The 27,985-nt window shown below is 44.0% G+C and overlaps 1 protein-coding gene across 12 annotated transcripts in view; it reads left to right on the top strand.

Moving 5' to 3' along the window:
• huwe1 (HECT, UBA and WWE domain containing E3 ubiquitin protein ligase 1) overlaps positions 1–27,985 on the top strand; it is a 229,529-nt gene that overhangs the window by 23,224 nt on the left and 178,320 nt on the right. For all 12 annotated transcript variants that reach the window (XM_087985269.1, XM_087985271.1, XM_043680073.2 and 9 more), the window contains one exon: positions 21,712–21,783. In XM_087985269.1, coding sequence (XP_087841395.1) covers positions 21,739–21,783 — 45 coding nt within the window. In that variant the 5' untranslated portion in view covers positions 21,712–21,738. The remainder of the gene's footprint in view (positions 1–21,711; positions 21,784–27,985) is intronic.

The raw sequence follows: 27,985 nt of genomic DNA, 5'->3' as shown, positions 1-27,985 counted from the left end.
TTCTTATGAACCTCGTATCTTCCTGGTCTGAGAGTTCAGAACAATACTGTCTGGCATTTTTTAGTGTGTAATCTAAATCAAGGTAGAATCATGGCTATTACTGCGCAACCATATCCTTTAGTAGAAAGAAATTTTGAATTCTGAGTGCTGTCTCTGATGGAGAAATAGCATTTTCAAACTAATGTCTTCAGCTTGCCTTTTTTCCTTTCCCTTTTAAGCCCAACTTCTGCTGAAATTGTGAATTAGTTGTTGGGATTTTGCTTGATGGCTTCTCATGAGCCTGGGATAATGCTCCTCTTTCTCTACCCATATCAGTTGAGAAAGAAGTGACCTAGTGGGCATAACAAGGGAAGGTTCTACGCTGCCTTGTAATCTTGATCACTTGTTACCCATCAAGAGGGGTTTGTTGTGATTTGAAGGCATTTGTATTTTGCACTGCATCCGAACTCTTGAGCCCAGGGCGTGACTGTCAGGCCTGATAAGAGCTGGAACTGCTGAACTGGACTCCACTGTCAGCTGATGTATCTCATGATCATTTGCAGCAGGGCACTGCATGCTGGTCTGGGGCAAATTGCTCCCAAACCCAACTTTCCCTTGTCTGAGAATGTTATGTCCTTCTCCCCTCCCAGCTGAATGCTATTGGTTTTAGGAAGAGTGGGTATCAAACCTAGGGGGTATAGTTTAGGTTTTATTTAAGGAGCGATGTGTTTGTTTTAGATGCTGTTCAAAAAAGGTTTACTGGGCTAATTCCAGGGACAAAAGATATGGTGGCTTGGAGGAGAGCTTGCAAGTGGTAGTGTTCTAATGTTTGCTCCCATTGTCCTTGGTGATAGAGATTCTGGGTTTGAAAGGTTTTGTTGAAGGAGCTATGACGAGTTGCTGCTTTGCATTTTGTAGATAGTGTGCCTGCTGCTACAGTGTGTTGGTAGCAGAGCAAATTTTTTTGAAGTTGGTATTTAGTGTGTCAATCAAGAGGGGGTGCTGTTTTGTGTTGATGAAAATTTGTGATGTTGGAGCTGCACTAATCCAGGCAGCTGGGGAGTATTCCATCACATCCCTGACTTTTGGATGGTGGATAGCCTTTGGGGAGTCGGGTGGTGAGTACTCATAACAAATCGCGACCTTCGATCTGCTCTTGTATCCACAGTATTTATATGGTTGGCTCCAGTTTAGTTTCTGGTTAGTGGTAAACCTCCAAGATGGTGGGGGAATCAGCAGCAGGAAAGCCATTGAATGTCATGAGGAGATGGTTAGGTTCTCCCTTGTTGAAGATGTTCATTGTTTGGCACTTATGTGGCATGCATTTTTCTAGCTATTTATCAGACTAAGCCTGGATGTAGTCCAAATCTTGCTATCTATGGACTTGCTCAGCTTTTAGTTTCTGAAGAGTGGTGAATGGTGACTTACAGGACTTGACTTGGTGGATATTGAGAGGATATTTCACCTCATGGGGAAACTAGAACTGGGATGCATAGTTTCAGAATAATTGGGCTCCCCATTTGTGATGGAGACATGCTGGAAATTCATCAGACTGTTGTTGGTCTGTGGGCTGGCATCCTACTGAACTGTAAGATGCAGAACCACACAATTGGCATTTGGAGCATTTTTTCAGTGGGTAGCTGGTCTTCAAGAATCTTAGAGACATTGCGCACGCTGTCATGCTGCTTTTGAACTCTGCCTCCAGGAAATACTCAAACTGGTAAATGTTTGACTCCAGTTATGTTTAATTAGGTCAGCACCTTTTTATTTTGGCTGGTTGTTTTGCCCTACTGTCCCTTGAATTTTGACAGCTCCAGTTTTGTGTTTGCTATCCCTGGATCTTTATTTTTCTTTGGTGATTGCTGCTTTGAGTGCTCACACTGTCGTGTAATGGCTCATACTACCCTGTAATTGACTGTGGGAAAAGCTTGTTCGAAGCCCCATGTGGCAGATGCTGCCCAGCATTTGCCTTTTCTCTAAGGAATTGCTGTAGCATTTATGGTATGAGTCTCTTAAGTTTGTTTTCTGGGTTCTGATTTGCAATGGGGGTTATTGCATGTTGTTGTAGGACTGGAGAGTGCAATTGATTGTCGCTGCCGCTGGAATGGGTTTTTATGTATCAGTCAAGTGTGGCATTGCAAGTATAGTGACCTCTTTCTAGACGCTATCTTGAGATGGCACATGTGTTGTTGCGCACTAGAGTTGTGGCTTTTTGATGTAGTGAAGGTTCCAGATTTTGGAAGTTGCATGTTAAATTTCTGCCTTTTATGTCAGGACCAGTTCATCTCAGTCCTAGGGCTGAGCCTGTGTTGTGTCAGTCACTGACGGTATTCTATATAACTGTGACATAGGAGTCATAGCCATAGCTGTTTGTGCCTCATCCTTCACTGAACTGCCTGCAGTCTTTAATAATGTTGATCACACTGTCTTTCGTTCAAAGGCTTTTAGGATTTACCTAAAGGTTACTCCTTCAACATCTGCTTAAAGTTCGCCTTGGGCTGATGATGGCTTCACGATGTCCTGGGAACGCTTATGGAATTTAATAAAAATCTGGAACATAAAATCAGTTTCTGTTTTGGTGACCATGACAGCTACCATTGGTTGTTGTTTCAATCCATCTGGTTTGCGAATGTCCTTTAGGGAAGGAAAACGGCCATCCTTTTCTGGCCTTGCTTACATGCGACTCAAAGCATGCAATGTCCTTTGAAACAGTTCTGAAGTGGTAAGCAGTTCCATCTATAAAGGGATCCAGGTCTCCTTGGCGATAAGTAATTGAAGGCTAATATGCAGGTGCAGCAAGCTCTTAGGAAGGCTAATGGAATATAAGCCTTTATTGCAGGAGGCTTTGCGTATAGGAGTGGTGAAGTTTTGCTTCAATTATCTAACTTGGTTAGACTGCACATTCAGTACTGTGCGCGGTTTTGGTATCCGTATCTCAGAAAGATATCATTGCCATAGAGAGAATGCAACCAAGGTTTGATACTTCATCTCAGGATGATGGGATTGTCCACCGAAAAGAGATCGGGCAAAGCAAGCCTGTATTCTCCAGTGTTTTGAAGAATGAGAGATGGCCTTATTGAAACTTACAGAATACTGAAAGGGATAGACTGGGTAGATGCAGGTAAGATGGTTCCCCCTCGTTGGTCAGACTGGAACTGGGCAACTTTTTTTTAAAAAAAAACAAAGAGATGTCACTTCTGTCTGAGATGAGAAATTTATTTACTGAGGGTTGGTTAAGGTAGAGATAGATGTTTGGTTCCCAATGGCGTGTGGAGTTAAGGGGGTAGTGCGAGTAAAAGGCACTGAAGTGTTCGATCAGCTGTTTTGGCATTAATAGTGTGGTAGCCTCAGTGAGGCTATTCTATCATTTTTGGTAATTTACTCTGCTGGATCTACTGTTTTGAACTGACACTGTCCCCATGAAACACTCCCAGGACAGTGGCAGTACTATCGCTTGTGACATTGCGGCTTTGAAACTGATAAGTTTTATGTCAGATGGAGCTCTGTTTGGGCCAGCAAATGTGTTGGTTCTGCAGTTGCAGCCAGTAGACCATAAGACATGGGAGCAGAAATTAGGCCATTCAGCCCATCGAGTCTGCTCCACCATTCATTCATGGCTGATAACTTTCTCAAACCCATTCTCCCTGTACCCCTTGTTACTCAAGAACCTGTTTACCTCTATCTTAAATATACTCAATGACTTGGCCTCCACAGCCTTCTATGGCAGTGAATTCCATAAATTCACCACTCTCTGGCTGAAGAAGTTTTTCCTTACCTCTGTTCTAAAAGATCTTCTCTTTACTCTAAGGCTGTGCCTTCCGTTCCTAGTTTCTTCTACCAATGGAAGCATCTTCCCAACATCCACTTTGTCCAGCCCATTCAGTATTCTGTAAGTTTCAATTAGATCCCCCCCTCTCTCCCCCCAATCCTTTTAAACTCCAAGTATAGACCCAGATTCCTCAAACGCTCCTCGTATGTTAAGCTTTTCATTCCTGGGACCATTCTCATGAACCTCCTCTGAACACGCTTCAAGGCCATTGCATCCTTCCTGAGATATGGTGCCCAAAACCGAGCGCAATAATTCAAACGTGGTCTGGCCCAAAACCTTTTAGAGCCTCAGAAGTACATATTCAAGTCTTCTCAAAATAAATGCCACCATTGCATTTGCCTTCCGAGCTGCCTACCTTTGTATCATCTGCAAACGTAACCAGAATGCCCTTAGTTCCTGCATCTAGATCGTTAATGTATACAGTGAAAAGTTGTAGACCCAACACTGAGCCTTGTGGAACACCATTTGTCACTGGCTGCCATCCCGAGAAGGACCCTTTTATCCCCAATCTCTGCTTTCTGCCAGACAACCAAAATTTTTTTCATGCTAGCAACTTGCCTCTAACACCATGGGCCCTTATCTTACTCAGTAGCCTAGTACTGACGACACAGACAGCTGAAGAAAAATGCTTGATAGATGGTCAGTGGTGTCCTTGCATTCACACTCCGAGTCATAGAGATGTACAACATGGAAACAGACCCTTCGGTCCAACCCGTCCATACCGACCAGATATCCCAACCCAATCTAGTCCCACCTGCCAGCACCCAGCCCATATCCCTCCAAACCCTTCCTATTCATATACCCATCCAAATGCCTTTTAAATGCTGCAATTGTACCAGCCTCCACCACTTCTCTGGCAGCTCATTCCATACACGTATCACCTTCTGCGTGAAAAAGTTGCTGCTTAGGTCTCTTTTGTATCTTTCCCCTCTCACCCTAAACCTATGCCCTCTAGTTCTGGACTCTCCCACTCCAGGGAAAAGACTTTGTCTATTTATCCTACCCATGCCCTTCATAATTTTGTAAACCTCTATAAGGTGACCCCTCAACCTCCGATGCTCCAGGTAAAACAGCCCCAGCCTGTTCAGCCTCTCCCTATAACTCAAATCCTCCAACCCTGGCAACATCCTTGTAAATCTTTTCTGAACCCTTTCAAGTTTTACAACATCTTTCCGACAGGAAGGAGACCAGAATTGCACGCAGTATTCTAACAGTGGCCTAACCAATGTCCTGTACAGCCGCAACATGACCTCCCAACTCCTGTACTCAATACTCTGACCAACAAAGGAAAGCATACCAAACGCCGTCTTCACTATCCTATCTACCTGCGACTCCAGTTTCAAGGAGCTATGCACCTGCACTCGGAAGTTTCTCTTCACCAACACTCCCTGGGATCTTACTATTAAGAGTAAGTGTATAAGTCCTGCTAAGATTTGCTGCATTTAAATGCAGCATCTCGCATTTATCTGAATTAAACTCCATCTGCCACTTCTCAGCCCATTGGCCCATCTGGTCCAGATCCTGTTGTAAACTGAGGTAACCTTCTTCACTGTCCACTACACCTCCAATTTTGGTGTCATCTGCAAACTTACTAACTGTACCTCTTATGCTCACATCCAAATCATTTATGTAAATGACAAAAAGTAGAGGGCCCAGCACCAATCCTTGTGACACTCCACTGGTCACAGGCCTCCAGTCTGAAAAACAACCCTCCACCACCACCCTCTGTCTTCTATTTTTGAGCCGGTTCTGTATCCAAATGGCTAGTTCTCCCTGTATTCCATGAGATCTAACCTTGCTAACCAGTCTCCCATGGGGAACCTTGTCGAACGCCTTACTGAAGTCCATACAGATCACATCTACCACTCTGTCCTCATCAATCCTCTTTGTTACTTCTTCAAAAAAATTCATTCAAGTTTGTGAGACATGATTTCCCACGCACATGTTGACTATCCCTAATCAGTCCTTGCCTTTCCAAATACATGTAAATTTTGTCCCTCAGGATTCCCTCCAACAACTTGCCCACCACTGAGGTCAGACTCACTAGTCTATAGTTCCCTGGCTTGTCCTTACCACCCTTCTTAAACAGTGGCACCACGTCGGCCAATCTCCAGTCTTCCGGCAACTCACCTGTGACTATCGATGATACAAATATCTCAGCAAGGGGCCCAGCAATCACTTCTAGCTTCCCACAGTGTTCTCGGGTACACCTGATCAGGTCTTGGGGATTTATCCACCTTTATGCATTTCAAGACATCCAGCACTTCCTCCTCTGTAATATGGACATTTTGCAAGGTGTCACCGTCTATTTCCCTACAGTCTATATCTTTAATATCCTTTTCCACAGTAAATACTGATGCTAAATACTCGTTTAGTATCTCCTCCATTTTCTGCGGCTCCACACAAAGGCCACCTTGTTGATCTTTGAGGGGCCCTATTCTCTCCCTAGTTACCCTTTTGTCCTTAATATATTTGTACAATCCCTTTGGATTCTTCTTAATTCTATTTGCCAAAGTTATCTCATGTCCCCTTTTTGCCCTCCTGATTTCCCTGTTTAGTATACTCCTACTGCCTTTATACTCTTCTAAGGATTCACTCAATCTATCCTGTCTATACCTGACATATGCTTCCTTCTTTTTCTTAACCAAACCCTCAATTTCTTTAGTCATCCAGCATTCCCTATACCTACTAGCCTTTCCTTTCACCCTGACAGGAATATACTTTCTCTGGATTCTCGTTATCTCATTCCTGAAGGCTTCCCATTTTCCAGCCGTCCCTTTACCTGCGAACATCTGCCCCCAATCAGCTTTGAAAGTTCTTGCCTAATCCCATCAAAATTGGCCTTTCTCCAATTTCGAACTTCAACTTTTAGATCTGGTCTATCCTTTTCCATCACTATTTTAAATCTGATAGAGTTATGGTCGCTGGCCCCACTGACACCTCAGTAACCTGTCCTGCCTTATTTCCCAAGAGTAGGTCAAGTTTTGCACCTTCTCAAGTAGGTACATCCACAGACTGAAGCAGAAAATTTTCTTATACACACTTAACAAATTTCTCTCCATCTTAACTCTTAACACTATGGCAGTCCCAGTCTCACTGTGGAATTTGTATTCATTGTGTTGCCAGTTCACTTGCCGTCTGTGGGAGAAGGTAACATTGCAGAGAATTATCTGTAAATGAAATTTTGCAATTTTGTATATGTGCAACAGCCAGCAACAGTGCAAGTCATACAATGCCCTTCAATATAGATGGATGTTGATGTGCTCAATCATTCTACTGAAGTCCATGAACTTTCTAACATTAGGCTCTGCATTTTTAAAGGCAGAGTGAGTCTCCAGAATGTAAAGATGGTGAAACACAGAACAGCCACCTTGGCAAAATCTGTGAAGAAAATACCAATCCACTCCTGAGGATGGTTTAATACCTGAAATGTCACTGACTTGTGGTTTCTCAGTGGAAAGGTCTCTAACATGTTGCATTTTCTTTTTCAAACTTGTTACGGGCAAAAGGAAGAATCTACCTTTCTCCTCTTTTAAATCTGATTCCCAAAAAAGCTGCAAGTTTATTGCTTTGAGTTTGGAGTTGATTGTTTTGACAAAATTTCATAATGTCTGTTTGCTGAAAGACTTGGGAGATTTGTGTTTGTCTTCCCCTCACTGTTCTGAGCTTTGTGCCATAGCTAAAAGGAATGCAGGCTTGTCGCTGTTGGACCATGTTGTTATCTGGCCCGTTGTTTGACCTGACCCCGTTCTCTGCCCTCAACTTGAACTTGTTTATTGTTTTTGAATTTTTGTGCTTTGGCTTGTCTGGGTCTGAGGCATGTCCTCCTTCATGACCAGAAAGATGTTGATAATTCTAGATGGGTTTGAGGCCCAATAGTATGGGATGAGGAAGACTCCTAAGCTAAAATCCATTTTGCTGCCCAGCAAGCAGCTCCTCCCTCCAGCATGTGCCAAGGTGAGTTGTTACCTTGTTGACAGCAATGAGTTCACCATTGCCTGACTCAGCTTTGGAAATTGGATATTTGGATGTATGATTAAGTGCTGCAAGGAGATTTTGAACCCAGCCTCCGAAATCCTGTTGCTGGCAGAGTTTGTAAACAGCAGTTGAATTATTAACGTTGACGTATCAAACACTGTTCTTGTTAACGCTTTGCTTATCTTTGATAGCTCTTGGTCTTCAGAAGTTATGGCATCGCATGTCATTCGGAATGTGTTAACCTCCTGGAAGTGAGCTTTCTTCTGTCAGATTGAAAAGAATGTTTGTTTTTGGTGCCACCATTCCCCCCCCCACCTCCAGTTTTGCAAAATGCAAAGACGCTGTATGCAGTATGCTACTTTAATTGACCCGCAGCATACCTGAGTGCCAATATCTGCAGGTAGCAAGTACAGTACTCCTGAGTCAGAAGGTTCAGGGTTCAGGCCCCACTCAGCATTTGAGAACAGAAAGATGAGGCTGACGCTCCAGTGCAGTACTGGGGGTATGCTGTAGGATTGGAGGTGCCATCTTTTGGCAAGTATTAAACCAAATTAACATTTAATTCCCCTTCAAAGTGGATGTGCACGATTGTAATGGATTGTTTTGAAGAAGGAGCAGAGCATCCTCCTGCTCCCTGTTGGCTGTCACCCACCAATGGTTCCTTGGCCAATGTGTGTCCCTCATTGATATCACAAAGCAGGGGAACTGCACAAGGTCCCATTGTTGTTTGTGGGAACTTGGTGTGTGCATATTATGTGTTGTGTTTCAGATGTGACTACCCTTTTGGGGTGAGGAATGTTTGGGATGTTTTGTCTTGGAGTTGACTTTCCCTTTTCAAAGGCATTATTGGGAAGGTTGGTGAATAGTGTAACTGGACTTGATGTAGTGCCTTTCAGGCAGTATCAGATTGGAGTGTAGCATCATGAGCTGCAGATCCAGAAGTGTTTTCTTAAAAAAAAACAACTTTTTGGGATGTGGACATCACCGGCAATATCAGCATTTATTACCCATCGCTAATGGCCCAATGGCTAGTTCAGAGTCAGCCATGATGATTGTCAACTCATTCTGTGGATTTGCACGTGGGCCACACCTGGTAAGGGTGCTAGGCTTCCTTCCCTAGGCAACATTAGTGAACAAGGTGGCAATTAAAAATGGTTGCACTGTTACTTCGATTAGACCAGTTTGTAAGTCCATATTTTTAAAAAAAAAACTTGGAATTTGAACCTGTAACCTCAGAACATTAATTTTATGCTTCTGGATTCCTAGCCCAGTGACAGGTTCACTATGTCACCTCTGCTTCGCAGCTGTCAGGAGCAGCGTGGATTGAAATGTATGTCTGCTCCTGTTCATGCTCTCGGATGTATTAAGTTGAAAGATCTTCCACCGTATCAGAGTATTTTCTTAAATTGGTGGCAAGTTTGAATGCTTACTAATGGTGTCTTCTGTCTTGATCTCTGTAATCATAACTTTGAAAGGAAAGTAGGTCCCAGAATTGTAGCAGTTTTGTGAACATATTATTTTTAAATACCTGCTTTGTGTGTGTCCCGAAGGTCTACATACATAAAGCTGTATTTCTTTGAGATTTCAGAGATAAATAACTTTCAGGATGGAGCATGTGTGTGTGTCCTCTGTAATTTTCCCCTCTTGTTGCCCCTCCCAGAGCTCTGAAGCCATCTATTAGCAAGAACACAGTGAAAGCTAGCATACAGGTAGCTGGTAATCTAATGGAAGGCTAATGGAATGTTGGCCCTTATTCCAAGGGGGTTGGAGTATGAGAGTCGGGAAGTGGTACTGTAACTGTACAAGGTGCTAGTGAGACTGCATGTTATGACCAGTGTTGGTCCCTTTATTTAAGAAAAGATATTATTTCATTGGAGACAGTTCAGAGAAGGTTCACAAGGCTGATCCCTGGTATGGAGGGGAGAGTTTAATGAGCAAAGGTTAAACAGTTCGAGACTCTACTCACTGGAGTTTCCAAGAGTGAGGGGTGATCTAATTGAAGGTTATGGGGAAAGGGGAGGAATGAATGATGGAGCAGAGTTGACAAGCTGAAAGGCTTCCTGGAATATGAAACGTGTGAAAATATAAATTTGGAGCAGGATTAAGCCATTCGGTCCTTCAAACCTGTCATGGCAGCCAATGCGGTTATGGCCTCAGCTTCACAAAACTAATGGCACAGATCCACACCACTTTGGCAAGAGAGTTTGTAAAGACCATGCCTTTTTTACTTTCTATGTGTATAATTGTGGACTGAAATGAGAAAGAAACTTGCCTTAAAACCAAGGATTGGTGATGAATTATTGTATGTGTTGAAAGCAAGTAAGTTAGCATTAATTTTAAGCACTGCTTACACACTAATTCCAGCAGCAGTTTTGAGTGTGGCTTGCCGACAAGCTGGAGCTAAAGACAAATAGTTGACAACATTAGTGGACTGATTTGTGGGCTAGTGACCAGTTACCATTGACAAAGATCCTCTGTTTGCTAACAGCTATGTGATTGGTTCACGGGTAGCTGAACAGCTTGAGGATGTGAACAAGATAGTGGGAAGCTTTTCAAATCTCCAGTTGCTCAGGTGCTGCCTGCTCTCTGCAGTAAAACCCACTGGAAACCTGAAGAGTACCAGTTTATCTTTTTCAGTAGTTGCTGTAAGCTGACGTTTAGTCAATAAGTCAGAGACCTTTTGTCAGTGAATCAGCGACTCAGTGCTCACTGCAAATCAGTGGGAGCATCCGGAGAAGGAAGACAAAGAAGCAGGAAGCATCTCGGTAGATTCTGTGACCTGAGATCACTGAACTGCTTTCCCCGTTTTCCCTCCATCCCCAATATTTTTTTCCAGTCTGTTTTCGCGCAGAAAGAGGTTTATCAGGGTATTGGCATCTACAGAGGAACCTCAATTATTTGAACAGGATAGACGGGCACTATTTCGTTCAGATAATCAATTTTACCTTAAGGGAAGCCATACTGATCTAACAGTATGCTCTACTGGAGAATTTGTTTAAATCTATAATTTTAATGAGTCTGCTATTTAAGCAAACTAATCCTTGCAGTCTGCAAATTGCAGGTTAAAATGAGAAGGACATACCATCTCTCAAATACTGTATATCAAATGCCAGCATTAAGCAAGTCCCGAACAGTTTCTATGATCACAAAAGCATTTGTCAATTTTCGGGAACTCAGTCTCGCGATAGAAAGACAGAAGCACCACCTTGCGCATATGTTTACGTTCTGGGCCATGTTGGTAAAGTGACAGGAATACCCTGTACTGTAAAACACTTACTCCTGCAAAGGGCTGTGTAACGACCCTTACCTTAAAAAAAAATCCAGTCGCTGATGCTTGAGCTGCCAGCATTTTCGCATGTTCTTCAGTGCAGGTAAATCAAATACGCTTACCCCTTTAATGTAACGTTTTTGTAGGGTCTTGAAATCATCTTCAGATAATCTGAAATTCGAATAATCGATATTTGGATAATTGAGGATCCTCGAGTTATTGGAGTTAAATGTCAGTGCATAGTTATTTATCTGTTAGCTAGAGGTTATTTACTTGTAATAAATAATAATTCTTAAGCACAGAAACTTGATGTGTGCTTCTTGTCAACCTGAGTCTGAAGCCTGGGTGAATTGGTAAATCCTTTTCTGGTGACTGTGGGGATAGCAGAACTTGATTTCCAGCGTGCTGCCCTAGTTGAGGCTTGACAAGTTCTGTAGATTTTCAACCCTCAGAAAAAATTCTCTCCCCTCCCATCTTAATGGCCTGTTTAAATTGTGCCCCTTTGTTCAGCATCCACCATGTCAAGCCTGAACCTCCCTTCAGGATCTTGTATCTTTCAATATGCTCACCCCTTGTTCCTTCTATATTCAAATAGATCTTGGCCCAATCCGTCCTTGTCAGACAACATGTGCTTCCCCTCAAAGAAGGGCCTATGTTGAAGGGAGAGGGATAGTGCTCAAACACTATTTCTAATCCTTAAACCCTCAAGAAATGTTGCACTAAGTTTCCAACTGAGCCTTATATGTATGAAGTGTTATTTTTGCTTGGCCTTGTGCTATGAAACAGCTATGTCTCGGCTTCCTGTTACCAGCAGCTGTGCCGAATCTGTTGTTTGTTTGATCTTTTTGCCCATTCAGGCTTGACATGGCTACACTGACCTGTTATTTTTTTTCTTAAATAATGAAACACTATTGATTTCCTTGATGCTGTGGTTGTGTGTTGATTATATCAGTAATTAATATTCAAAACAAATAAAGTGGGCACTTAGCGAGATTTACTCCCTCTGCTGATAGTGCTTTCCAACAGAAAATGGGCTAATGTTTTTGTTCTAGCAGTTTTACAACTGTCTCCGAAAAAACACGTTGAATGCACGTGGTGTACAGTACAGTGCCAATTAACCCCTCTCCTGTACTCTAAAAAAGCTTCAAAGTGGTTGGTTTAAAAGTTTCTATGTTCACTTAGCAAAGTGCGAATGTGTTAGTCCCTACTGAAAGATGTTTACTTTGTCACACATTTGCTTCTGCAACAGTCTGCAACAGTTCTTGTACGTTTATGGACTCAAAATGTTGTGGGTTCCAGGCCAGTTTTGCAAATGCAGAATCTGTTTCTCTTTCAGGCGTAAAAGCAGGGTATTGCAGCAGCAAAAAATAGTCACCACCCACCATTAGACTTTAATGGACTCCTAGAGGCACATTTTTAAAAAGAAAATTGCTATTTACACAAAAAATTTTAGAATGCACCATGGAAATAGGCTGTGTGACCCAGCCAGTCCATGTTGCTTTGTCTGCTAAGTGGAACGTAGTTCCACATCTCCACTGTCCTGGCTTGCAGATCTTTCTACAAAACCAGGGGCATGATCTGAAAATAGCAGTGAGATAAGGTGGAATCTCAGATGGTGAATTCTCTCACCCTGATGGCGATGGAATCTGTCATTCTGTATGTTCAAGATCGAGATCAGTAGATTTCTGGAGACAAATCTGTGGGTAGTACAGGAAAGTGGCATTGAAGTACAGACTCTACTTGACTGGTGGACTAGGCTCAATGGGCTGAATGGACTCCTTTTCATGTTTCTAAATTACCACTTTGTCTCTCCTTTTAATGAAAGCAGAGGGTCATGCATCAAGTAGGGTTTCAGTGGTTTGTGTTTTTGTAATCGTTGATGTCCGCTTACATTGGTGAAGTTTGAGGTTTGGGCATAAGAATTGGGCCCCTCAAGCCTTTCCTGCCACTCAGTAATTGGATTCTCACCTCTATCTACCTGATTGTGTCCTTGGACTCCCTTGTTAATGTGTCTAACACAGTCTAAGTTAAATCGCCAGTGCTTGCCAGTGAAGAAAGTTACACAGAGTAACCAGAGTTTGAGAAAATTTGCCATCATCTGTTGTAAACCCCCTTAGCTGAGGTATGGACTTTAGCAGCATTGGGGGTTATGTTGGAACTGTATACAATGGTGGGTCGATCACGGCCGGAGTATTGTTTACAGTTCTGGGTGCCACATAAGGATATGATAGCACTGGAGAGGGCTCACTGCTTTAGGTGTGGTAGAGGCAGAAACCTTCAGAATATTTTAGTATTTCATTGAGCGCTTCTGATGCCAGGCCTTTTTCTGTGCTGACATTCTGAATGACTGTAAGTCCTCTGAGTCTAATGTATTTTCGTAAGGTCGCCTCTCATTCCTCGAAACTTGCTTGGATAGAGGCTGAAACGTGTTGGTGATTGAATTGGTTTTTGGCACAGCTGAAGACCACAGGCCAGTGGGCCTTTTGATTTTATTTCCGTTCTTCTCTATTCCTTCCTGCAGTGTTGGATTTAAAGCAGCACATTGGTGTAAAGCCACGTGTCTGTGTAGTCTTGCGTGCTGCGTTTTGGAAAAACGTAGCTTGGCTGGTGCACTGCCATAAAAACATGAATCTGGAACATGAACTACTTGCATTCTTGTTTGACTTTGTTTAACAGTGTGTGGTTAATGGAGGAGGGCCTTCAATGACGTGTTTAGGTAGAGTCTGCCCTTGCATGTTTGGCTTCCATAGTTGATGGGTACACTGTACTTTCAGTCCTGGCTTTGATTCCTCATCTCTGGTCGTTTGGTGTTGACATCCGTGTGTATCATGGAGACCTTTATGGTGCCATCTCGCATTGGTTTCATATTACAAAAAGAACAATTAACGAGGAAGGGAACTAACAATTGATTTATAGAGGCCTGTGCTTCCAGCAGATGCAACCTGGTTATAAATAGCACTCACTGTTAAGTTCCGAAGGTGGTTTGAACATTATTGGGATTCAGTGGAGTAGCTTTCCTTTTCCTTATTAGCTGTTCTTCCATGTGGAACTCATTGGCTTACATTACAGCTTTCAATCCTGATTGAAAAGAAAGCAATTGCCCAGGTAACCTGAGCAGAATTAAGATTTTGTAGCATCTTACTGCATTTTGATACTGCAAGTTCTTAAAAGCTGAATTTGTTTTGGGGTGACGGTGGTTAGTGCACCAAACAGAGATGTCTGTCCCCCTTCCTGCACGCTGCATGTCCAGCCAAGGATAGAGAGATCTTGGCTTAATGTCTTGCCTAGAGCCTGGGGCCCTCTGCCAATGTAGACTCTGAATTGCTGAGATATTCCAGATGAGTGCTTCCCACACTTTCTCCTAATGTGATCCTGTTTTAATGCCTCAAATTGAGAGAGATTTTGATGAGGGGACTCTATTTGGCTCCTTAAATGTGGGTTTTGGGGTTCAGGGTTTGTTTTTAATACACAATCTAACATTTGTTGTCTATCGCTGAACGAGTAATCATCAGGCCTGGCCTACTGGAGGCATGGGTTCAAATCCCACTGTGGCGGCTGGCAGAATTTAAATTTAAGTTGGGTTTTGAGAGTTCACCTTGGTGATGGTGACAACAATGACTACTATCAATTGTGGTTGGAATCCTGTCAGTATTGCCAATCCACTTAAGAGTTGGGAGATCAGCTCAGCTGAGTTAGCTGGATGGCTGGTTGCAATGCAGAGGGACAGCAATAGCAGCAGCCCCCCCCCCACTCACACGCAGGCCGAGGTTACTGTGAAGGACTCTCCTCCTCAACCTTTCCTTTAGCCTTTTGCATGATCCTCAGTTTAAACCACTACTGGTCTTCTCTTTCTAACGAGAAAGCACTCCTACAATCTATTAAGACTATAGTGACTTCACACTTTAGAGAAGGAAATCTGCTGTCCTTGCCTGATCTGGCCTGACTCCTGGTTGACCCCTAACTTTGCTCTGAAATGTTGAGCAAGACATTCCGTTCATGGGGCAATTAGGAATGGGCAGCAAATACTGACCTACCTTTCTTTAAAATAAAACCCTTCCTTGGGTTAGTTTTTGGTCCTCAAAGCTCAGTCCTTTAGGCCAGTCGCACATGAGAAAAAAGTTGGGATATTAACGGGGCCTTCCAACTGTTAATGCACAATCTGAACTCCTGACTCTGGTAGTGAGACTTGAACCCACTGCCTTCCCGCTGAATGCAGTGTCACCCAATTGGAGCCAAAGTTCCACCTTAAAATTGCAGCCGCTGCATAAGGAGAATGATAAACTGGTATGTCTGCAGTTTGCATTAGCTGCACAGAAATGTGCAACAAACAACAGTTGTTTTTCTGTGATCCGTGCTCTCATTAGCATACAGTTTTTAGAAAAATTCCACTGTAGCGTTTGAGGGATTTTTTGGTATGCCACCTATTAATCTTTCTTCCATTGGTTCAGTTCACTGTTTCCCATGAGGTGTGTGCCAGAGACTGATTGGACAGTCTTGTTGCTGAGACTGGATTGCCACTGATCTGTCGCCTTCTTTTCCTGCCCTTTAGTTTTCTAGATCTACTGCGATTTTTGTTCAAACACCATTGCTGTCTGGGATGATTCCAGTGAATTAATGCACAGCCATGCCAGTTTCATCTGTGTCCATTTAAAATGGCCTGGCTTTGTCTGGATGCCCTGCTCACTTTAGCAGCAAGGGCAATAAACTTATCACTTCACTGGACTGCTAAATTCATTCACTTTGTCCTCTCAGCCCATGTGTGGGAAAACTGCTTCCGTTGTATGCCTATGCAAATCACCTTTCATTAACTTGCAGATCATGGGGAGCATTGTTTGTAATTTTGCGTCAGTCTGCCTGATGCCAAACAGACTTTGAATATCACATTCTGTTTTCTATACCTTGAAACTGTTATCCTGGCTGTCTCACTGCCCTTGTTATTGGCAGGGAACCCTTGAAGATTAATGGTGATTGCCATAAGCTCTGTAAATACTGTATTACTGTAAATAACTGCCTGAGGTTTCCAGATCTTTGAGTGGGCCCATGCAAGTACAGTTTTGAAGAATGAGGTGACCTTATTGAAACGGACAAGATTCTTGGGGGATTTGACAGGTTATATGCGGCGAGGTGACTTCCACACGTGCATCTAGGAACAGAGGCATCATCTTGAGGGCTCATCCATTTAAGATGGATGAAGAACTCCTTTCAGAAGGTAATGAATCTGTGGAATTCTTTACTGCAGAGGGCTGTCGAAGCTGGGTCATAAAGTAGATTTAAGGCTGTGACAGATTTTTAATCGTAAGGGAATCGAAGGTTATGGGGGAAAGGTGGGAAAGTGGAATTAATTATCAGACTAGTCTGATGGAGCAGACGCTGACTGAATGGGCTACTTCTGTATTTTATGGTCCTCTAGCCATTGGCTTAAAAAATTGGAGGATTTTTTTCATGAATCACAGACTGGAGGTACCTGTGTGTCCTTGTGCACTACGTATCTTAAGAGCTTCTTTCCACATACATCTTGGACATTGTTCCCTTGCTGAGATCTGAAAGGAATGAGGGCACGTGAGTTCATTGTAAGTGAACTTAAATGAATAAAAATTGACCTCTGCTTTCAGCGAGAGCCATGAGAAGACCCACGACTGTCCCTTGTTGATTTTTCCAGCACAGGCTTTGAGACAGGGCCTGGATGCTGCTTCTTTGCAGAACTGATTGTTGTGAAACCTCTGGTAGATGCTAAATGTTGCAGCTCCTGTGGTTATTGGGAAAGAGAATGAAAGACATTAGGGGTCTTGGGTTTTTAAAGCATTCGCCAAATTGGAAGGCAAGATGAGTGGCACTTAACTTGGGTGATGCAATGAGCCTGTTGTTGTGAACGAAATGGCCCATTTCTGATCCAGTTCACTTTTTATACAGGGATTCTCTTTGTGGAGGGGGTGAGCCTTGCCTGCCCTCATTCCTTTGTCTGATCTATGTTTTGGTTTTCCTCATACGTGTCACTTTCCGGAATTGTGCAGGTTCGACCCCAAGTCTTTGCCGCAAAGACTTTTAGCTGAATGCAAGTTATTGGGAGGCAGGCAGGAGAGTGGCCTGATTGTTGAGGCTTCTGATACTCAGCTGAGAGTGCACAAAAGAGTTGAATAGGCAGCTGACTTTGTGAAGCTGCACTGTCGAGATATAATGAAGTACTGGAGTGCTTTTGTGTGTTTGTGTGTGTTTTCATAATGGGGAAATGCAACATTGGCATGAATCAGAGACTGGAATTTAGTTTTGTGATGCCTTTGTAACCATAGCAACGCGTTCGATTGCATGTGCTTCAACCTATTTTGGAAGCAGAAGAAATTTCATAATTTGTTGGGTAATTCTCAGCTTTTGTTTCTGCGCACTGCATGCTAAAATGTGCAGTAGGTTGCTTGGCCCTTCAAACATGCTGCACCTTTCAGTAAGACTGTGGCTGATCAGTTATGTTCCAAGTTTCACATTCACATTTGTCCTGGTAATCATTTTTCCCTTGCCTATGAAGAATCAGAATCTACTTGATTCCTCCTCATCTTAGTCCTAAATGCTCACGCCTTACCTTGAGACTGTCCCCTGGTCCTAAAGTCCCAGCCCAGCCAAGTCCTTCCTTCATCCACCCTGAGGAGTGCTGTAGGAGTTACGTAGCAGTGAGATCACCTTAGTCGTCGTAGCTCTGAGGAGTGGTCTCCTCCACTCCTTGTAGGAGAATCCTACCAATCCAAGGATCAGTCAGGACTGTAATTTACCCTGTTGGCAGGCTAACTACCCTGGTCAGTGCAACCTTATGGTTTATTTTGGGGTGTGGAGTTTGGTTTATTTTTTTCCTTTCATCTATGCACCCACTGAGCTTGAGTGGCTACCTGATCTGAGGTTTTCTGCCCCTGCAGTGCTGAGGTAGCCCCTTGAACCTTTGTCATTTCCAGGCCGGTTGAATGAAAACAAGGTTAGGCTCATTACAATTGTACAGAGACGAGACCAGTTTCAAGACTGACTAAACCTGCCTTGCACCCTCAGCAGCCACTGTTGTGATTAAATGCTTCAGTGCATAGGCCAAACTCTCTCGATCCATCTGCAGTGGTTGAGTTGTTTTAAGATGGGCATCATTCTTGTAACTCTGCTCTGAGAACATAAGAAATGGGAGCAGGAGTGGGCCATCTGAGCTGTTGAGCCTGCTTGCCATTCAGTAAGGTTGTGGTTGATCTTTTTGTGAACTCAGCTCCCCTAACCTAGCTACTGGTCGCAACCCTTTATTTCTTTATTGTTCAAAAATCTATGTACCTTTGCCTTAAAAGCATTCAACAAGGTAGCCTCAACTGCTTCACTGCGCAGGGAACTTTACAGATTCGCAACCCTTTGGTGCAGAGGTTCCTCCTCAAATCAGTCCTAAATCTGCTGTCCCTTACTAGTTCTGTCACCCAATGTGTCTGCTATGACCAAACAACCTGGACACAGTTATTGCAGATTCAATGGAGAGGTGGCTGCACATCGCCCAGTGCAGTTCAGGCACGCTCTACGTGTAGACAGTGTGGGGAAAGCTTTGTGATGTGAAAATTTGGTGTTGCCTGGTCACCCTTCTAGCCGTCACCGTCTACAGAGGAACCTCAATTGTCCGAACGACACGGGCGGGGAGTATTTTGTTCAGATAGTTGAATATTCGAATAATCGAATGCTGGATAACAGTTTAGCCAAGTATCAGGACGTTGCGATGTTGTCCAGATAACCAAATGCTGGATAATGGAGGTTCCTCTGTATCTGGGAGTGTTGTAACTTTGTGCTGGGCTCATAATCGTGAATACAAAACTTCAGACTGCCCATCACAGCAATAGCTGCCTCACTTCAGTGATGTAATTTTTGATTGGACATCAGGTATTGGAAGCAGTTTAGAGAAGATCAATAGGATTGACTCCTGGTGTGAAAGGGCTTATTTTATGAAGAAAGGTTAGGATTATGTCTTAGAATGAGAAGTTATCTTACTCTCATATAAAAAATCCTGAGGAGACCTGATGGTGTGACTGTCCTATGTGGTCCCCTCATTTCAAACTGAGACCATAAGATTGCGGAGTAGAATTAGGCCATTCAGCCCATCGATCATGGCAATATTTCTTAATCCCTTTCTCCTGCCTTTTCCTATAAGCTTTGATCCCCTTATTAATCACAAACTTATCTCTGTTTTAAGTACATTCAGTGACTTGTGGTTTTTCAACTTGTAGAATCCCTCATCTCAGTTCTAAAATGTCATCCCTTCACTCTGAGGCTATACCCTCCAGCTCCTCGTCTCTCCTGCTAGTGGAAACATCTTTTCCACATCTACTTTATTCACATATCTTGATATTCTGTAGGTTTCAATGAGATCTCCTCCATCACCTCCCCCTACCCTCCAAACTCAATATCCTTCTAAACTCGTTGAAAACAGATCCAGAGTCCTCAACACTCCTCACATGAGCTGCCCTTCATTGTCAGGATCAATCTTGTAAACCTCCCGTGAACCCTTCCCAGGCCAACCATCCTCCCTCAGATACAAGGACCAAAACCGTTCACCGTATTCCAGGTGCAGCCTGACCCGAGCCTTCTACAGTCAGTTCTGCTATAACGCCTGCTTCCTCAATGTGAATTGGCTTTAACATGACTGAAGAATTTAGTGTTATTTGTAGAACGTGAATGTTCCTGACTTGTGTTGGCTTTAATGTGATTTCAGCCCCATTAATTTAAATGATACTGCAATTATACAGTTTTCTTATAAGATGAGATCATACAAGAACAGAACTATTGCGTTATATCAGAACCGACTGTTCAGTCCCAGCAATACATCCGTGCTCTTTCATTCTAGCCCTGTTGAAGTGATTGCTAACATCATATTTTCCTTCCTAATTGCCAACTGAAGTTGCCTGTTGACCTTGAGAATCTTGAGCGAGAATTCCCAAGTTTTCAGTTTTCCAAAGCTGTTCCCCTTTCCAAAAATAATGTACTTCTCTAGTTTTTCCTACCAAAGTGCATAACCTCGTGCTTTTCTATGTTATATTCCACCTGCCACTTTTTGACCACTTTCCCCATCTGTCTTTCCAAACATCTTTGTCACCTACATACTTACCAACAATGCCCTCAGTTCCTTCATTCAGATTGTTGATGTAAGTTGCATGGTTGTGGTCCCAACATAGGTCCCTGTGGAACTTCAGTAGTCAGCGGCTGCCAGCCTTAAAAAATCCTCTTTATCCACGCTTTCTGCCTTTTGCCAGTTAGCCAATCCTGTCTCCATTACCTCTAACACTATGGGCTCTTAACGTATTTAGCAACCTTCTGTGGAAAACCTTGTCAAAGGCCTCCTGGAAGTCCAAATAGATTACATCTACTGGCTCTCCTTGTCTAACTTGCTCTTTACCTCAAAGAATTATAACTGATTTGGTATTAAGTCCTTTTGATGAAGCTATGCTGACCCAGCACAATTTTACCAGTGCTTCCAAGTACACAACAACCCCATCCTAAATAATGGACTGAAATCTTAGCCACGACCAAGGTCAGTCTAACCGGCCTATGATTTCCTGTCTTCTGCGTTCCCATCTTCTTAAACAGGGTTGTTACATTAACTGCTTTCTTGTCCTCTGGGACCCTCCCCTCAGTGATTCCTGAAAAGTCACCACCAATGTGTCTACAGTCTTTTCAGCTATTTGCTTCAAGGCGGCATGGTGGCACAATGGTTAGCACTGCTGCCTCACAGTGCCAGAGACCTGGGTTCAATTCCCGCCTCGGGCAACTGACTGTGTGGAGTTTGCACATTCTCCCCGTGTCTGCGTGGGTTTCCTCCGGGTGCTCCGGTTTCCTCCCACAGTCCTAAAGATGTGCAGGTTAGGTGAATTGGCCATGCTAAATTGCCCGTAGTGTTAAGTGAAGGGGTAAATGTAGGGGAATGGGTCTGGGTGGGTTGCTTTTCAGAGGGTCGGTGTGGACTTGTTGGGCAGAAGGGCCTGTTTCCACACTGTAAGTAATCTAATCTAATCAAACCCTGGGGTGGTATAGTCCATCCAGTCTGTGTGCTTTATCCATCTTCAGACCTTTCAGCTTCTCCAGCACTTTCTCCTTAGTGATGGTGACTCTGTTCACCTCTGCCCTCTGACTCTCTTGAGGATCCCATATGCCACTGATGTCTTCTGTCATGCAGATTGATGGAAGGTGCCTCTTCAGTTCCTCCATATCAGGCTTCATGGTGGAAGGAACAAGTCATGCGCCAGAACTTTGAGAGTCAGAAAGCCCAAGCAGAGACTTTTTCTGAGGATTGAATAACTGGACAGCCTTGAGACCCTCCTTAGGGGAGGAAATCTGCCACCCTTGCTGATTTGGACTTTCCGGAGACCTTTCCACAATTGGGTTGTTCACTATTAAATTTGGATAGGCAGCAAACACTGCTAGAAGCATTCTGAAAACAAATTTAAAAAAAGAATGATTTTAGGTTGCAATCACAGCGCAGGAAGCAGAATCAGAAGTGGATGTGTTCTTCGCTTTAACTTCTCCAAATAGTTTCGAAGGCTTTCCTGCTGGTTGTGATCATCTTGTCTTTCAGAAGAAAGAAATACTGCATGAGTTTTATTTTCGGGTTTTAGAAAAGAACCTGAAACTCAGCTGCTCATTCAACCTTTTCTCCTTATGTTTGCAGAACTAGAGTGCAGAAACGAATGGGAAAATGAAAGTCGACAGAACAAAACTGAAGAAAACGCCAACTGAAGCGGTGAGTTTAATGGTGTTGTAATGCATGCTGCTGGCTTTGCCTCCTGAAATGTCTGACCTTCACTCTCCGATGGAAATAAAAAAGGGATTTCAAAAAGGGAATTCAAAATTGCTTAGGGTTGGAGTATCTGACTGTGTTTAGCACAAGTGCCAGGCAGTGACCGTCTGCAAAGAGATGAAGCAGTTGAGGCTACCTCGTTGAATGCTTTTAAGGTAAAGATAGAGTTTTGAACAGTAAAGGAATTAAGGGTTGTGGTGAGCCATCAGATAAGTCCATGAAAAGATCAGTCATGCTGTTGTTGAATGGCGGAGCAGGCTCAAGTAGCTAGATGGTTGACTCCTCTGATCTCTTGTGTTCTTACGGCAGATAATCTTATGGTCACTGTTTGGATTACTGTTGCTGAATCCCCACACAGTCACCATCCTAGCGATTCTCATTGACCAGAAAGTGCACTGGATCATATAGGGCTTCAGCTACGTAGATCATTGGGGTACCTTCTGGGGAAGATGGGACCTGTACACGAAGGACGGGTTGCTCTTTAACTGAGGGGGCCACCAATGTCCTGGGCGGGCGATTTGCTGGAGCACTTCGGGAGGATTTAAACTAGTTTGGCAGGGCGATGGGAACCAGAGATACAGATCAGAGGAGAGGGCAGTTATTGAACGGGCAGAAATAGAATGCAGAGAGTCGATCAGGAAGGATACACAGTTGATAGGGCAAAGGGATGGGTTAAAGTGTGTCTGTTTGAATGCAAAGCGTGTCAGGAATAAGAGTGATGAACTTAGAGCATGGATCAGTACTTGGAATTACGATGCTGTGACCATAACATAGACATGGATTTCACAGGGGCAGGAATGGTTGGATGTTCCAGGGTTTAGATCTTTTAGGGGGGGGGGGGGGGGGGGGGGAGAGAGTACAGCTGCAGAAAAGGTTGTTGAGGAAGGTTTGTTTACTGAGTGTGTGTGGGTGGAAGACAGTAACAAGAAAGGAGCAGTCACTTGATTGGGTGTTTTCTATAGACTTCATTCTCCCCCCCCCCCCCCCCGCCCCGTAAAATAAAATAGCAGCAGAGAGATGGAAGAGCAGATTGGACAGCAGATCTTTGAAAGGTACGGATGTATCAGAGTTGTTGTTGTGGGTGACTTTAACTTCCCCAGTATTGATTGGAACCTCCTCAGTGCAGATGGTCTGGGTGGAGGTGGTTTTGTCAGGTGTGTCCAGGAGGGATTCCTGACTCAATCTGTAGATAGGCCGACTAGGCAGAAGGCCATTTGGTGATTGCAACAAACCTGGCTCGGTGTCAGTTCTCACTTGGGAGAGCATTTCGGTGACAGTGACCGCAACTGCCTCACCTTTTCCATAGTAATGGAGAGGGATAGGAACAGACAGTGTGGGATGGTATTTAATTAGGGGAGTGGAAACTATACTGCTGTTAGACAGGAGCTGTGGAGAATAAATAGGGAATAATTGTTCTGCGGGAAAGGTGCAACAGAAATGTGGAGGCTGCATAAGGAGCACTTGTTACGAGTGTTGAATAACTTTGTCCCACTGAGACAGACAAGGAATGGTAAAGTGAAGGAGCCTTGGATGTCAAGAACCGAGGAGCTTCTCGTTGAAAGGAAGAAGGTTGAGGAAGCAAGGATCTGGCACAGCTTTAGAGGAATACAGGGTAGCTAGGAAAGAACTCAAAAATGGACTGAGGAGAGCTAGGAGGGGGCATGAGAAAGCCTTGGCAGGAAGGGTTGGGGAAAACCCAAAGGCGTTCTACACTTAGGTGAGGAATAAGACAATGATCAGAGAGAGGGTAGGGCCAATCAGAGATAGTGGAGGGAACTTGTGCCTGGGGTCTGAAGAGGTAGGGGAGGCCCTAAATGAGTTTTTTCCTTCTGTATTCACGAGAGAGGGACCTTGTTGATAAGTGAGAACACTGTGGACCAGGTTAATAGGCTCGAACAGATTGATATTAAGGAAGTGGATGTGCTGGAAATTCTGAGAAACATCAAGATAGCTAAGTCCTCAGGGCTGGACCAGACGTATCCAAGGTTACCACAGGAAGTGAGGTATGAGATTGCTGCGCCTCTGGTGATGATCTTTGCATCCTCATTTTCCATGGGAGTTGTACTGGCTGATTGGAGAGAGATGAATGTTGTTCCTCTGTTCGAGAAAGGGAATAGGGAAACCCCTGGGAATTACAGACCAGTCAGTCTGACGTCTGTGAGAGCCAGGTACTGGAAAGGATTGAGAGAGATAGGATTTATGACTATTTGGAAAAACATAGTTTGATTAAAGATGGTCAGCATGGCTTTGTGAGAGGCAGGTCATGCCTCACAAGCCTTGTTGAGTTCTTTGAGGATGTGACAAGACACGAAGGTCGAGCAGTGGATGTGGTAGGCTCGTTCAGAAAGTTGGGTATGGGATGCAGGGAAATCTGGCTGTCTGGATACAAAGTTGGCTGGCTGAAAGAAGACACCGAGTGGTAGTAGATGGAAGGTAATCTGCCTGGTGGTTGGTGACCAGTGGTATCCTCCAGGGATCTGTTCTTGGACCTCTTCTCTTTGTAGTTTTTATAAATGACTTGGATGAGGAAGTGGAAGTGAGTTGGTAAAGTTCGCCAATGACACAAAGGTCAATGGCGTTGTAGATATTGTCAAAGGCTGTTGCAGACTACAACATGACATTGACAGGATGCAGAGCTGGGCTGAGAAGTGGCAGATGGAGCTCAACCTGAATAAATGCTTAGTGATTCAGTTTGGAAGGTTGAATTTGAATGCTGAATGCAGGGTTAAAGGCAGGATTCTTGTAGTGTGAGGAACAGTGGGATCTTGGGGTCCATGTACATCCCTCAAAGTTCCCAACCAAGTTGATAGGCTTGTTAAGAAGGCATATGGTGTTTTGGCTTCCATTAACAGGGATGGAATTTAAGAGGTTTTGCTGCAGCTTTATCAAACCCTGGTTAGACCACACTTGGAATATTGTGTCCAGTTCTGATCGCCACATTATAGGAAGTATATAGATGCTTTAGAGAGGGTGCAGATGAGATTTATCAGGATGTGGCCTAGATTGGAGGGCTTGTCTTACGAAGCGAGGTTGAGTGAGCTCGGGCTTTTCACGCTGGAGAGAAGAAGGAAGAAAAGTGACTTGATAGAGGTGTACAAGGTAATGAGGGGCATAGATAGAGTAGATAGTCAGAAACTTTTCCCCAGGCAGAAATGGCCATCACTAGGGGTCATAAATTTAAGGTGATTCGAGGAAGGTATAGGAGAGATGTCAGGTAGGTTCTTTATACAGAGAGTGGAATGCACTGCCAGTGGTGGTAGTAGGGTTTGGGGACATGTAAGCGATTGCTGGACCAGCACGTGACGGCAGTAAATTGAGAAGTATGTAGGTTAGGTTGATCTTGGATTAAGATAAATGCTCAGCACAACACTGGGCTGAAGGGCCTGTACTGTGCTGTACTGTACTGTGTTTTATAAATACTGCGGTTACAAGAGCAGGTCACAGGTTGGGATTTCTGCAACTGGTAACTTGCCTCCTGTCTCCATGAAGCCTACCTGGCATTGAATGAGTGAGGAGTGTGATGGAACACTCTCCCACCCTAGAAGGAGGCCATCCAGCCCCTCGAGCTCGTAAGTCATTCTGATCTCTGCTGAGCCAGTACCTTTTCCCACCTGTGCTCCACATCTCTTGATAAATAGCACATTTGTCAGCAACTCTGTCACATGCCCAATGCTCCCTTGGCTACTCCGGTACTAGGAAGGTGGACGTCTCTACTCCACAGGGCTGTGAATACTCTGTCATTGATTAATATTGAGGGCTAACATTTTAATGAATGATGGAGCTGGCTGAAAGGGCATTCTCCTCCCATTTCTTAGGTTATGTCCCATTGCAATATTGCCTTTATCTCACATGGGTATCCTGTCTTGGATATGTGTCGCTGTCCCCTTGCAGTCATTGGTTCAATATCCTGGCATTCCTATCTCTTTCTATCTTTACAGTCTACGTGATGATACAACAGCGCACAAGCTAGGAGTAGGAGTAAGGCCATTCAGCTCTTCAAGCCCATTCCTCTATTCAGTATGATCGTGGCTGATCCGTTTGTGTGGCCTGAACATTGCTTTCCCATCTGTGTCCCTGTCCCTTGGATCAATAATCTGTCCAACTCACCTTTGGAATATATCCAAAATCTCAGCCTCTGTTGCTTTCTGGGCAAAAGAATTCCACGGACCAACAAATCTCTGAGAAAATTGGTTCTCCCCCTCATGTTCTTTAATGGGAAGCCCTTAATTTTTAAACTGTCCCTTCTAGTTCTGGGTAACCAAAAATGGGAAGCATCCTTTCACCGCTTACCCTGTCAAACTCCCTCCCCCGAGGATCTTTTATGTTTCACTAAGGTTCCCTCTCATTCTTCTAAAATTCGGCTGCAACCTTTTTCCTTGCAAGGTTTAAAACCCTTCGTGTTAGGTATAGGCTGAGTGTGCTTTAAACTGCTACTTAGCACCATAGGACTAGGAATAAGTTTGGTACTGCCAATGTTATCCATCTAGGAGGAAGTGAGGACTGCAGATGCTGGAGATCAGAGTCAAAATGTGTGGCTTTGGAAAAGCGCAGTAGGTCAGGCAGCATCCGAGGAGCAGGAGAGTCGATGTTTCCAGCATAAGCCCTTCGTGCTCGAAACGCTGGCTCTCCTCTTCTGATGCTGCCTGACCGGCTGTGCCTTTCCAGCACAACACCTTTTGACAATGTCATCCATATTCCACATGTCAGAAAGAGACTTTAACACACTCAAGTACTTTAGTCCATAAGCGGCAGCAACTTGCCTGTTTTCTTGTAGTGTGTATGGGCAAAGTGCTTGATCCATGCCACTGCAGCCTATGTGGGACATCTTTGCTTTCAGTGTTAAGGGAGATGTCTGCCATGAGATGTCTGCCAAGTCCCTCACCTCTTCCCCCTGAATCTCTTGCCTGGAATCCACCCTGATGTACTAGATGGCTAGTTACTTGATCATCAGAATTCATAGAATTATAGAATCCCTGCGTTGTGGAAGCAGGCCATTCAGCCCATTGAGTCCACACTAATCCTCTGAAGAACATCCCATCCAGACCCCGTCCCCATAACCCTGTATTTCCCATGGCCAGTCCACCTAACCTGCACACCTTTGAACTCTGGAGAAAACAAGGGAACTTGGAGGAAACCCACACGGGCAGAATGTCCAAACTCCATGCAGACAGCTGCCAGAGACTAGAATCGAATGTGGGTCCATGGCGCAGTGAGGCAGCAATCCTAACCATTGAGTCAACGTGTACTGTTAAAGGAATTCCATCCTTGGAGTGTGATGGAACCTGTGAAATTGTGCTTTTTGATTTTGTTTTAAGAGTGAAGGGCCCATGTAACTGGTTGCATTGACCTGAGACAGAGAGTGAGCTAATGTTTCTTCCTCACCCTCTTTCTCCATTCACCACCCACCCCTAGCTGTTGTGTCATTATTTCTCTTGATTTCCGAACAGCCTGCTCTGCATCTGGTTTGTATAAAATGGTCTGTGACCAGTGTTCCCTCTAAGCTATGCACGTGCAAAGCCTCTCTGAGGGTCTGCACGCGCTGATCGGTGTACTCATGGTGTTCATTGCATCGACCTCTGGCTCTGGGAGTCTCTGACATGCATGGAACAGAGTGGTCTGCATAGAAAAAGAAATTAGCAGGAACACTGGCATTGATCTATTATTTTCACAAACGTGTCCTTTGCAAGTAGGAGCAGTCTCCAGCCCTTAAAACCTTCTTGATTGTGGTCGATCATCTACCTCTATACTCTTCTTCCACTCTACCCTCATATTCTTTGAAGCCATTATCTCGAAATCCAGAGGTCTGTGTCTTGAACATAGTAACTGAGCTTCCACATCTCTCTGATTCCAAAAGATTCACCCACCTTTGGTTATATCCCTTGATTGCCTGAGACACCAAATTCTGTTTGTTCCAGTCTTAACTCTTCAATAATGGTGCATCCACAGCCCTCTGAAGAGGATGAGGGGGAGAGTTGCAAAGATTAACCAACTCTGAGTGAAGAAAGTCCTAAATGACCAACCTCCTCTTCTATCGTTCTGTCCAGGGCGAATATTAATCATCTACTGTAGTGGACTCTGTGTGAATCTTGAAAGCTTAAATGAGATAACGTCTTCCTGTCGTAAATGCTAGAGAAAGCTGACCTAA

The sequence above is a fragment of the Chiloscyllium plagiosum genome, unplaced genomic scaffold, assembly GCF_037043375.1.
Source record: "Chiloscyllium plagiosum isolate Xiang-an unplaced genomic scaffold, Cpla_swu_hap1 HiC_scaffold_51, whole genome shotgun sequence".
NCBI lineage: Eukaryota > Metazoa > Chordata > Chondrichthyes > Orectolobiformes > Hemiscylliidae > Chiloscyllium > Chiloscyllium plagiosum.
Note: the sequence above shows the minus strand (reverse complement) of the source record. Positions and strands in the feature narration are given on the sequence as shown.